Below are 12983 nucleotides of genomic sequence, written 5' to 3'. Positions count from 1 at the left end.
GGTGGGGGGGGGGGGGTGGGGGTGGTTACCATTAATTGAAACAAAATTTTTATTTACTCGAGTAAATAAGGATATTTCCGCGTATAATTTGATTGTGGGAAGAAAATAATTAATTTGTATATAAGTCTGGGTCAGGTGAAACCGATATAGGTTTTCAATAATGGTGTTCTTTACAATTGTCAGTTTGATTGCTGTAGTTTGTCTCGATTTAAAATTAAATAGAAAATACAAATCAAATCCAACCAATTTGGCGGCGATACTAATATAAACCTGGTAGGGATCACGTGTACAGTAATAGGTGATGGCGAGGACCTTTCAAGTCGGAGATAAATTTACAGTTATGGCTAGGGATTAACTATTCGGTAAAAGCGAAAAAACAGAACGTGCCACCTCGGTATTAGGCATTTATATAACTCAAATACGTTCTCTAGTTTTTTAACAGCTTCCAAACAGTATAACCAACTTAAAAACTGTATGTAATGTTTATAAATATTTTTGGCGTTTAAAAATTAACGGCTTGATTTTTTTAGGCAAAACTTTAAGATACGTTAATGCGCACATTTCTCTTGATTTTGGTCTATAGTTTTCACAAAAACCGGAATGTCCCTTTAAGGAACGCCTTATACCTTCGCAAGATACATGTCAGAGAGATATACGTCAATATGTCAATAAGGCTATCATTCGTAGCTTTATCAACATCGTAGGTTTGGAATGCCGATCACGTTGACCACCGAAAGTAATGTAAATGGGTTTTAAATTGATTTTGAACTGATTTGTTGTATTGAAATTAGAAAATATCGAAACAATTTATTGTAACAGACATTACAATCTTCGTATACTAACGTAATTTATCACATATTAAATAGCGATGCGAACACACTTAGCTGAGTTTCGAGATAAACTAGTCTCAAGTGATTCGTTTCTCTTGAACTCTGAATTAGACAAGTATAATAAATTCTGGGAAATAATTGAGAAAATTGATAATGTTTGGTGTACGACGGCTGTAATAACCACAATTACAAAGTTTCAGGCCCCAATTTGTCATGACGATAAATGCCACCCATTTGAGATAAAATTAACAATCAACATTTGGTCAGAATATTTCAGTTTTTGGCCTTAGAGCTTGAATATTTTAACATATCCGCCATTTTGCAAGATGGCTACTCAACTCTGTATGTGACATTTTTTGAGAATATTTTCATATGATTCTGTAGAACGATTTGAAAACGAACGGTTTTTTTTTTTAATATATACCACAAAAGAGTAACTCCCTGATTTATGACCAAACACAGAACGCCCTCCGTGCTAAGTATATTTTATTCTCAAAGGTCAGTCTGTGGCATACAAGAGGAGACAATTTCCTGTAAGGTTTATGATTGCGAATGAGAGTTAAATCATTTTCCGTCTTTACACAAATTATCACCGATACAATCTGATTTTGAGGCCATACATAAGCTTTAATATCATTTATTATTTACAAAGTGAATGAATCGGAATCTCAATACAGATACATTCATTTGACGTTACTAATGCTTCTAAGAGTGGAATTGACGTTAGCGTTGATCTTCGTTTGGAATGCGCTTCTTTGAGAGAGATTCGTCTGCAGAGTACTTCTTTGAAAAGATTTGATACTTACAATGTATGAATTTAAACTACATGTACAGACTTGTCATCTTTAGCAAATTTAGTTAACCGATTCTTTCTGTCATTGGGGCTGGGCAATTAACCGAGATTCCGTGCGATATTTACTGTTTATCATCTCACGACATTTGTATATCGAAATATAGCACGATCATTGCGCTAATCTGGTCAAAGGTCGCTCAGTTGTAGACTGTATGATACTGGCCGACTTGATCAGAGAAATAGAGAACAAAATTACACTTTCACTTCATAAAAACTTTTCAAGGAAAAAAAGCTCATTTTCAAAACTTTATCTCAACTTTTCTAAATAAAAATAAAAGGAATTTAAATATACGGCTGAAGTAGTCGAGTCGAGCACCATAATTATATTACACAAGGCAAGGTTGTGACATTAAAATCGCATTAATAGTTCATCATAATACTATCATGATAGGTTATTATTATAGACCAAAATAAGCATGCCTCTGTAATAGCCTGCAAGACGATATTAGTGAATTAATCAAATTGATTAGAGATGAGTTTTAAAACCTACAGTTCATTGGTAGTAGACACAAACCATTTTGAAGTTGGTGATATTGGTTGTAAAAACCAATAATAGTAAATAATTGAAATAACGGACGCACATGCGAAGAAGAAATGGGAAATTAGACAGTTAGGTCACTTTCTTCGTGAAATACGTTTAGCATCACACAGAATTTTATGTATATAACAATAAAGGTCTCGCTCGTTTGATGAAGTGAGAAGAAACATTGGGCTATGCTCCGAACACTCGAACTAAATTGATAGTTGGGAATTTATTTATGAAGTAAAAAGTTGTACACCAATCGGAATAACAGAAACCTTCCCATTCCAAAGATTACATTATCTGTCACTCATTATTAGTACGAATAGGTAACTTATATTGATCAAAGGTTTGATTTAGATACAGTTCGCGATTATTGTTTATTTGTTTATTCTTCGGAACATTAACAAATGCATAAATCGCAAATTACTTGAATTGATGGTTTTGAAATTTCTTTCGAGTCAGTCAATTCTTTTGTTGTGGATATTTTATGGTTTAATGTGTTGCGTTGTGTTTTATATGGACCACCATGCATTTTGGAACTTTTATAATAAATGAAATCTCTCAGAATCAAAGACAAGAATATAAAATAAAGAACGAATCGAATATCTGGGCTGTCGGGAATGATTTCTGTCATTGACCACATAATGTCTGGATGAGGGCCGTCTGGTTAATGTTACAATACTTCAATGACTAACACGGTGACAAAAGATAAGCCTAACGGGGACGTCTGGATGTTCAATATTAACCTTTACATTTAATGCGATAACAATTGACGTCTAAGTCTTTATCATTTTATTCGATCTTATGTTCTTAGATGTAGGATAAATCAAGTTGCTTCAGACGCTTTTCAGAGCAACAAGTTCATCAAGTTCACAGCCCAAATATGTCACCTTTCCTTCTTATTAAATTATACTCGTTGATGGTAAAATATAACTACTGCATTAAAAGCAAAAGACATGTCTTGGAACTGACACTTGGTATTCAGATATTACTACAATTCCTCTTCGCATCTGTGACATTCATGTATGAATTTGAGAGTCCCATCAAAAATAATAAAAATGTTATGAAATTTTAATTGGAAGTCAGAAGCACGTAAAATATAAAATGATTGAATATTATGGATAGCTGAAACATTTATATGAATTGTCTTCACGTTCACACTGTTCTTCACTTTCTAGCTGAGACTTAAGCCGAAGTTCGCTCTCCGAGAGTAACTCGTGAGTGGAAGGTATTTTGCGAGAAACTGTTGGACAGTCGCAAACAACTGTCGATTTCTCTCAAGTAAAAGGAGCACTGACAGTTCCCTCATGAGTGACTCGCGAAGACTCGCAGAAAAAACTCTCAAGTGGGCGCCCGGCTTTAGTAACTACACTGTTGATAGACTTTTCGTTTTGCTTCCAATTGAAAGATTCCTTTAAATAATGCTACTACGGGCCAGTGCATTTGAGAATTATTGTTTTGGTTGTCACAGATGTTTGTGTTGTTGCTTCACAACAGAGTAATTTTACTCTCGTTTTTTCCATACTTTGGACGAGATTTTGATTAACGGAATTGTCTTGCTTGTACGGATTTTATTATTATATTAGTCCACTGTCCCAAGGTGGCGCCATTTCAAATTTGGTTATGTCGTGGATATTTTCTATCAGGAAGCATTGTGAAAGATTACTTCCGTCCAATACATACTAATGAACTAGTTGATCCTTGGATAGGAACTCGTTCCGACACATAGCTTGACTTTTTTGACACTGATTAATTGCTTTACTAATAAACATCATTATCGTAAGTATAAACACTGGTCACTTCCTCGGAATCCTGTTTCCATCCATTAGTATCCTATAATTTCTCTCCGATTTCATTAAGTGTCATGTTACATTCTGAAAACATGCAAGTGCCTGTCGAACAAGTTAAACGTCCATGTTAAAAATGGATAGAAATAAATTGAAAATGAAATGGATTGTAGTTTTACATCCCAGTGCCATGCAGTGTGTCACAAACATCAAGATATGGTCCAATGGATTTTCAGTCAGAGCCTAGTGAAACCATTGGGAAAGAACAAAATGCCGCGACCCTTCTTCTATTCCCAGTTTAGGACCATTTATAAATCGAAAGCGTATGTTAATTATGCTGTCCTGGTCTCTTGTTGAACATTGCATGACACTGTATGTCTCTAATAAGCCAATACGTCATTAAGCATTCATATCAGAAATGAAAGGAATTGGAGTGATACATTCTATTTGTCTGCTCTTGATTAAGTTAATGAAAACGAATAAAACACTGCAATTGCCTTGAGGGGATATTTTACTATTTTCAATTCATAACCATTGGGCTTTTCTTTCATATTCATTGTCTGTAACCACATCGTTAATTATGTAATTATGTCCAGAGATATTTTTGTAACAGTTGTTTAATTTTTCAACCACGAGAAGGTGCTTATGAAGATATGCTTGCATTGAGATTAGATCGACGTTATATTAAGTACATGGTATAGAAATAAACAATTCATATCAGTATATCATATTATTAAATCCTGAATATTGTCGATTACACAATCCATGTAACTGCTTCCGCTGTATCACTTGATACATGCATATTTTCTGTCCGGAGCAAAATCACCAGCTGAAACCAACTTTGTTTTTTGAAGGTTCATCCTCAATATTATCACGAGATTCTAAGATATATCATTTTCATTAAACTATATTCTTATAGGGATATCGTGTTGCTTGCTTTTCGAAAGTTAATATGTCGACTGAGTTGGTTGAAGGTTAATAACTATCGAAATTGCTGTTTGTTGTGTCTTACTGATTTAAACTAACTGCGTGTTGGAAAATGATCTTGGGCTATTCTGTCAAGGTTGTAGTCATTGGAAGGTTTCCTGCTTAATCAACTTTCTACATTTAACAGGGAAATGAAATAAATGAAGCACTTAGTACGATCAAGCACACCTATTCTGATTTAGATAACATGTAGGGTTTCTCTCTCGTTAACGTCAATTTAAAGCCGGAGAATTTTTCTACAATTGTACATTTCATATGCCACTGTTTCATTACATCGATTTGGTAGATAAATTTCTTAAGTAATTGACTTCCTTATTTCTATTTTATGTTTTTATAGTGATATCTACTAGAATATATGACCCGTGTGTATAACATTATTACGATAAAATTTGATCCCACTCAATTTAAGAATTTTTTGTGCACTGAAATATTCACTTCATGGGTTGAAGTAACGTTATATTCAGATACAATTGTAAATAGATAAGCTCTTCATCGGTGGAAAAGACTAGAGTTTCTAGTGTTGAAGATGTGAAAAAGGTGCGACTGCTCCCAGCATATTATTCCTTTAATGAAGTGTTTCTAAACTGGAAATTGGTAGATCTCCCAGAAATACGGTATGTGAAGTTGGTCTATAACAGTCGATGAATGGCAATCGGTGTTATGGAATCACAATTAACACGCCCCAAAAAGGGCCAATCCTGTTTTTTCATGCCAGTCCCATAACAACTAGTACAGGTTATACACAATGGCGCATGTAGTGCTCAAAACATGACACGCTATGTAATTACCGTCCCATTCTACCATAAAGACTACAAATATTATTCAACAAGATAAATTTAATAACAATATCAATATAAATACAATTAATTCAAAATGACAAGAAATCGGCATTGAATGCAAAGAAACAACTCAAACATAATCAAGTAATGATGAACAGGCAATGTTGGCCCTACCATAGAGATTATCGTCAATGGGCATCGGAAACAAAATGTTATACTGAATAAGTAAGTATGATGGTCTGATGTTTGATTATGTAATTTTTGTTTGTAAGCTGCTGTTCTTTTAATCTGTAAGAAACATGCAACTTACAACTCATATGAATAAGTTCTAGTAGTCAAAATTGGAATTGCAACCTAATGAAAGAAGACCAAACTTTCGTTCCGTTTTTTTTCTGACTTTCGTCATAGAGCCACTTTAGTTAAGGTCTAATGACAGCCCTTTTGAACGTTCGTGAAATTTACCTTTTGACCTAACCGCGTTTTGATAAACACAGCGTCACAAAATGCCAGCGCTGGAGAAGGTAGCAATTTGATTGGTTGAAACAGACTTCATCAATTCAGGTCAAAAGATTAATTTGACTAACGTCCAAGAGGACTGTCGTTAAACCCAAACTGAAGTGGCTATAATGAAAGTTTGGTATAATTTTAATCAGACTGATGGAAGTGATAAATGGAGTTTTTAGATTTTTCGATCAAAATAGAATCTTTTTCTAACAATCAGCAACGATCTGCTCTCGTGGTCATTATATAAAAGCAATTGAAATGTTATTTCATTTTATTTCTGTTCATGAAGGATTCAAGTATGTTATCGATGTCTCCTTCAGTGAGTTAAAATTTAAATGGTAAATGATATTGCGTATTCCTAATGAAGTCGCAGTAGGTAGTCGTATTGTGTTTTCAAGGACACCCTTTTATTTAAAAAAAAACAAATAATAAGCAAATGTTTAAAGTATACTGGTTCTAAAGAAAAAGCAGTAACATTCACTGTATGGGAGTTTATTACAGTCGCGAAAGAATGTTGCATTTCCGTCCTGTTTAAATAATTAATTATTTTGAGTCCACTGTAAAGGTATATCGATTTACCATCCCAACCATGCTCTTCCAGCTAGTGCAACATCAGTTGCATATGGTTGCGAATAGGAATTGCGGTCGTAAGTTTCGAACGTAACTCGCATATTTTCTGAACTCATGGCCATGTTCATTATTCGCAACCATATTCAACCGATAATCGCTATTATGTGAGGGCACTTTTAAATCCTATTCAAATGAGGTAGCCGAACCTGAAACCTGAAGTCGGTATGCTCTTATCTAATTGGTAACTAATAAAAGGTCAGATTGAAAATTGAAATTATGGTGGTAATTGGTTGTAGGCATTGAGCCGCTGGGTTTTATATCACCTGCATCATTTTCTAGTTCCAATGCTGTTCAATCAGTTAAAATAGAAGATGAAATTTTGAGCAAAAGATGGTAGAGGAATACAAATGATCAGTTGACACAATATTTTCTCGTGTACATACATTACGACAAGATAGTTCACTGTGTCGCAATTCGAGATCTTCAACTAGAACACGAAGATACCTTCGATACTATCATCAGGAATCGATGCGCTGTGTTGACATCATCCTAATCATACACAATTAACTTCCACAACTCCGGTCAATCAAATTGATGGCCAAGTCTGAACTCGGGATCTGATAACTACCACATTTGCAATTGTGGCACAAACCATGAAAGCGGAAACACAGTATTATTAATAATATGTTAGTGGCATGAAATAGGTTAATTCTAATGTCAAATTCACTTACACTGTATGTCAATAATAATTGTGTGAAACGCTTTGAAGACTTGCTAAAACGCGTTGTTTCTAGTCAATTTTCTTGTGTTTTCGCGAATAACAATCTCACTAGAATAGAAATGAGGGTCAGTTATTACGGACTGAGCTTAGGTGGCTGAACGTGATCTCATATTCTAAGAAAGGGTACTTGCCACATAACAATGGCGTATAATCCAAGGCATTAAACTCCCAAAAGGAACGAACACAGTTTGTATTATATATACCACGTCCCCAAGATTTATCGTCTTTCGTCATATTACAATTTAGCAAAAGTTCTATTCCAACCAACTGCACTTTTACATGATTATGTCGCAGTAAACGCACTTTTACTGAATCTAGACAAAAAAGGTCATTTGTGCATTGCTTGTGGAATTATAGTTATTATCACCACTAGTCATAGAGCACTAACATCTTCGTCTTTTGGAGGAGATACGTTCACGGCAACTGCCTGATGTTGGTCCATTTGTATATCACAGCCACCCTTACCACAGTCCTTCTCTAGTCAGTCTTGTGACCGAGACCGTGACTGAGAATGTGAATGGTTAATAATTAAATTTTTATTTTTTAATAATGGAGTGGGATACTGTCTTGTGCAGCTTTCATCGTCATGTGCGCCACATACTAAAGGTCCAAATACCAACTCCTTGGTATGTTTTAGAAATCGACGACTTGTAGCACAGTATATAAACACATTACAGGAGTGATGAGACATACACACTTCACGGATCACAATCCTTGCCGAATAATAGGCAAAATATGTTCTCCACGCAGCGTTTGATGCCATTTGTGATACGGGCATGGCTGGTCCAAGACTCATGCTATTTTGTATAGCGAAAGTTATTGTTACTGGTAACGTTGTGACTATCAAATAAAACGAAACCCAAAGTAAAGTAATCGTTGTTGTAACGAGATTATATTTTAAGTGACTTGTCCGCGACTCACTGAAATTCAGCTTCCCAACTGTTTTTATTTTGAGCAAAACACATATATTGAGCGATAACACTAATAGTGGAATGATTCCGAATACGACCATTTCAGATCCCCAAGTGTAAATGTTGTAAAACGAATTCTCACCTGCCATCAGCTCTGAATAGCGAACAAAACATTCTTTATCTGACGCTGATACTTCCCAAAAGTACGCTTGAGGAAGACCGAATAACACAGCCGCAATGGAGAGTAAAATAATAACTTTAGGAGATCGTGATTTACGACTGAAACGTTCTGATTTAAAAGGATAACACACGGATAAAAACCGTTCCACAGTGAAGGCAAGAACTAGTAACACACACATATAATCCACGGACATGTACAGCACGTTCCATAACTCACACCAAACAGGTAAATCCAATGTGCCGATATTCCACGGATTTTCCAATTCATTAAAGACGTGAAGGCTGAGATAAATAAAGTCGGCTATGGCTAATCCAGCAAGGTAGTTAGCAGACATATTACAGGCTTTCATTCTAGGATGAAGCCAGATGCGAGCAGAGATGATGTTCCCAATGCCGCCAATAATATACCAGATCGGAGTCACACATTTATGAATGGCTATAGCAAACGGAATGTTATATTCCATAACTGTGATAAAGTTTTCATTGTTGGTGATATTGGTGATAGGCTCTGGGGGAGCTTCATCGTAAATCACCGACTCGTTCATCTCCTGAAAGACATGAAAATGATATTCAATTAATATTAATTTCATTATTTACTAAGCAATATCCAACATTGTACTCGTGTAATTACTATTCTATAGCTGATATTCCAAATCACTTAAAAATAATCGATCAAAGGACAAAAAGAAATAAAATAGATAAGCTTTATAGATCTTACCAATTGACTTGTGTTGTGTAGTCAGAGGGTAAAATATAACCTTAAAGCTGTGCTCAGTAAAATTGTTTTATAGAAATCTACATGTACGAATAACAAAAATTTATAATTTCTATTCATTTCATGTTATTGACAGTGTTAATGTAAGTCTTTGTTCAATAATCTGACTCATACATTTATGTGTTAATATTCTTTATTTGAAAGCTCTTTTTTAAAAATTGTCAAAATCATTTGACTATGTGGACTGGTCTTTCGATTGATTTTTGAAAACACTCCACTCATTGCGCCTATATAGCATTGTCCGTCACATGAATCTCGTGCGATATAAAGGAGTAGAACATTCGAATACATTAAATAATCCTGCAATAGTCTGTCATAAACAGATAAAAACTCTGATTTTATACCAGTTAATCACTCAGTGTAAACATTACAAGATTTATTGCCAATTACACTGAGAAAACCTACGCAATTTCAAGGTAAAAGGAGGAAGTTTGTGGCTACACTTGTTAAAAAGAGAGACAATGTAATAATTCTGTTTTAGTTCAATATCGCTAAATGTCTTCCGGAAGTTCTTCAAATGTTCCGGAAAGTCCCGAGGATTGATTTTTTTGAGGATTGAATTGGAACAATTTTGTTATTCCGGAAGCTGCACATAGGAAAATGTTTAAAAAAAAGTAGAAAATTGTCTCTAAAACTGATTTTGATTTATAGCTAGAATTGGTTTAATTATTTCATTTGTATACATGTAGTTAGATGTAAGGTTAAAAATTTGGAATTTAATGAAATGCCTCACGATGCAATTTGTGCTCTAAAAATTTAGATCTAAATTCACTGATTTCAATTGTATTAAGCTAATGAGTTGATTTTGACTTATACAAAGAATCTTCCTGGTTACGAAATGTTGTATTGAAAGAACCAGAACCACGAATAATTACCAAAGCGATCGATACGAACTATCGAGATTTTATTTCTATGAAGTGTCAATTTCAAATCAAGTTTAAATTTTAGTCTAGTCAATTCAAACAATTTTTCTCAATTTCTATCATTTCGCATCCAAGTGACTTGTCCGATTTTACGAGAGACAGGTTTAACGATGTTACGAGTATTAAAGACTGTCAATACAGCTAAAATCATCGTCTTATTAAGAAAAGAAATTTGAGTGAGCACTTATTTCTTTCTAATAGCCTATCAACTTTCATTGACTTACTTTTAGGGACTTCGGACCAATAGCTTATGTGGGCGTATGAGGGCACTTGGCAATAGAAACTGTTTTCTTCCTACTTTAGAACAGCCCTAGTCTAAATCAGGACTTGGGTTCTGTGGAGCGTGATAACATTAGTATACAATACGTCTCATTAAAACGAGTGGTTCTGCAAATGAGCATGCTCGTTTGGTGAAAAAATCAAACCATACACGTCTCCCGTGTAATAATATCATCTTTATTCATTAAAATTCGCATAGACTATTGTTTATACTGCATCAGGACAAAAATGAATTTTCAACACTATTGCTAAATCAATCAATCATACGGAAAAAACATGGATCTATAAAATACCAATTACCCCCGTCAATGGAAATCAGTAGGAGCACACAGAATAAGGAACGAGTGGAAACGAGAAAACCAGGAAGAAAGCACTCATTTTCTATGAATTAGCAAAGATCAATTGTTTTGACGTGACATTTCACCACGATTGCTCAGAAGATAACACAAATTACGCTACAAGGCAATTTGTGTCCGTTTAACTTTATAAATGAACATCACTATTTCCTCAAATTAACTTTTTGTGAAAGGTTTCTTTCCAATAATCGGTAGTTATAGAAAAAAAATGTTCCATTGATTAGTCAATTTACTTTTAGTATTGAGGCTAGAAACCATTCTGTATGGCTTCAGTAGATTTTTTTTTTTAAATTGAAGATCGACACTGGGATTACCATCCATATTCATTAAAAAAAAGCATATCCGGTATTTTTATAAATACTCACGACAATTCCTTCATAATATTTTACAGGGATGTCCTCGGATTGAAAGGGGGTATATTATGGGTGCATATAGTTTCATAGTTCACTTTTAGTTGACTTCATAAAAAGCAATAATTTTCTTGTGCATAACGTTTTAAACATCTAATGAAATTGCCAATATGTCACGCGTTTAAGAACTTTGCAGCAGTCATGCAATGAAGGATATATTTTTTATACATCGACTTGGAAACTAAAGGATTGTTCTTTATCGTGTTTAAGATAATTTTATTAAGCACCTACTAGTTAATCACATCGAAGCGAGAACAAACTCTCCTTTTTTAAAGGAAGTTTTCTCTTAAATTACATTTTTTGCTCCTGTCGGTAATAATGTATAATGAGCAAACGTCTAATTTGTTTTGCAATTTTCATTTCAAACTAAACCTTAGCTTAATCAATCACGCTCCATGAAAGCCGGAAATTCATCTATCTTCGAATATTGGCAGAACATTTTGAAAACAACATCAGATAAAAGCCAAAAAAACGTATGTTCTGTTTTCAAATATAAAAAAGTAAAGACGTGTATGTTTTCTTTTACACTTACACATTTTCTCAATATCATTGGCATCATTAAGCAAATAAGAGCTTCCTTTCAAATTAGATAAATCTGATAAGGAGTTCCCCCATGTACGGCTTGCACGTGCCTGATAGGATAGTAAAGCTATTGGGACTCATTCGTGTCTACCCATAATGATTTCCCCAGCCCGGACTGATTTATGGATTACGGTTTTCATAGAGATTCGCTATTTCTTCTTCTTATTTTTGAATTATCAACATTATTTATATTGCTGGCGACGTTGAAAAAAAAAATTTGTAGAAGCGGAAAAGAGCCACAGGATAAAAACATTTCTATTCCAGGTCTGAAAAATGTTTCCGCAAGCAAGACAATTAGCTTCTGAGATGAATTATTAAAATCTCAGGTTATGTTTTCCTGCTTAAAATCAGTGCATTTTCACAGGAAACAATAAATAATGGTAGTTAGTTATCTTGAATTAGATAATCTTATAAACGAGGCTCACATTAATAAGCTGATGGTTTTTAAAGAATAGACACAACCACAGTGGTGAAGCCAGGTTTCCGTCCGAGGGTAGGGGTGATTTATCTGGGATTGCCCGAATTTCTAACCTAATTATGAGATTTTTGCCCCAAAACTTGCTTTCAGGGCTGCGGGGTGGGGGGGGGGGGGGGGGGGGCACAACTCTATGAGTCCAACTGGTATAACAATGTGGGTCAGGTCATGTGGGCAAAATTAACGATTGACATCGAGGAGCCGTGTTCTACATAACTTAACTCAAATGAAAATCCAGTCCTTAAGAATATATAAATCTGATTGGATGACGAAACTAAATTTAGATTCAATTTTAGTGGCCGACCAATCAGATGATTGGGACACTAGAATCATCTGAAGATAAGTTTTCGAAAATACGGCCCCAGATCATTTCACGGACGTCAGAAAATCAAAATATTGTCAAAGATAACAACCACTTCGCGATGTTTGTTTGAAACATTGTTAAAACCAGAAAGATATTGACGAGTTTAAATTTGTT

The 12983-nt window shown here is 34.7% G+C and overlaps 1 protein-coding gene across 1 annotated transcript; it reads right to left on the bottom strand.

Annotated features, from left to right (window-relative positions):
• Positions 1-8095: 8095 nt before the first annotated feature.
• Positions 8096-12004, bottom strand: LOTGIDRAFT_165905 (hypothetical protein; the record flags this gene model as incomplete). Its single annotated transcript, XM_009062940.1, has 2 exons — positions 8096-9253; positions 11981-12004. 2 exons carry the CDS (start codon positions 12002-12004, stop codon positions 8096-8098), a joined length of 1182 nt encoding a protein of 393 aa, XP_009061188.1.
• Positions 12005-12983: the final 979 nt, after the last annotated feature.

This window comes from Lottia gigantea, assembly GCF_000327385.1.
Source record: "Lottia gigantea unplaced genomic scaffold LOTGIsca_54, whole genome shotgun sequence".
Taxonomy (NCBI): domain Eukaryota; kingdom Metazoa; phylum Mollusca; class Gastropoda; family Lottiidae; genus Lottia; species Lottia gigantea.
This window is presented reverse-complemented; position numbering and strand designations above follow the sequence as displayed.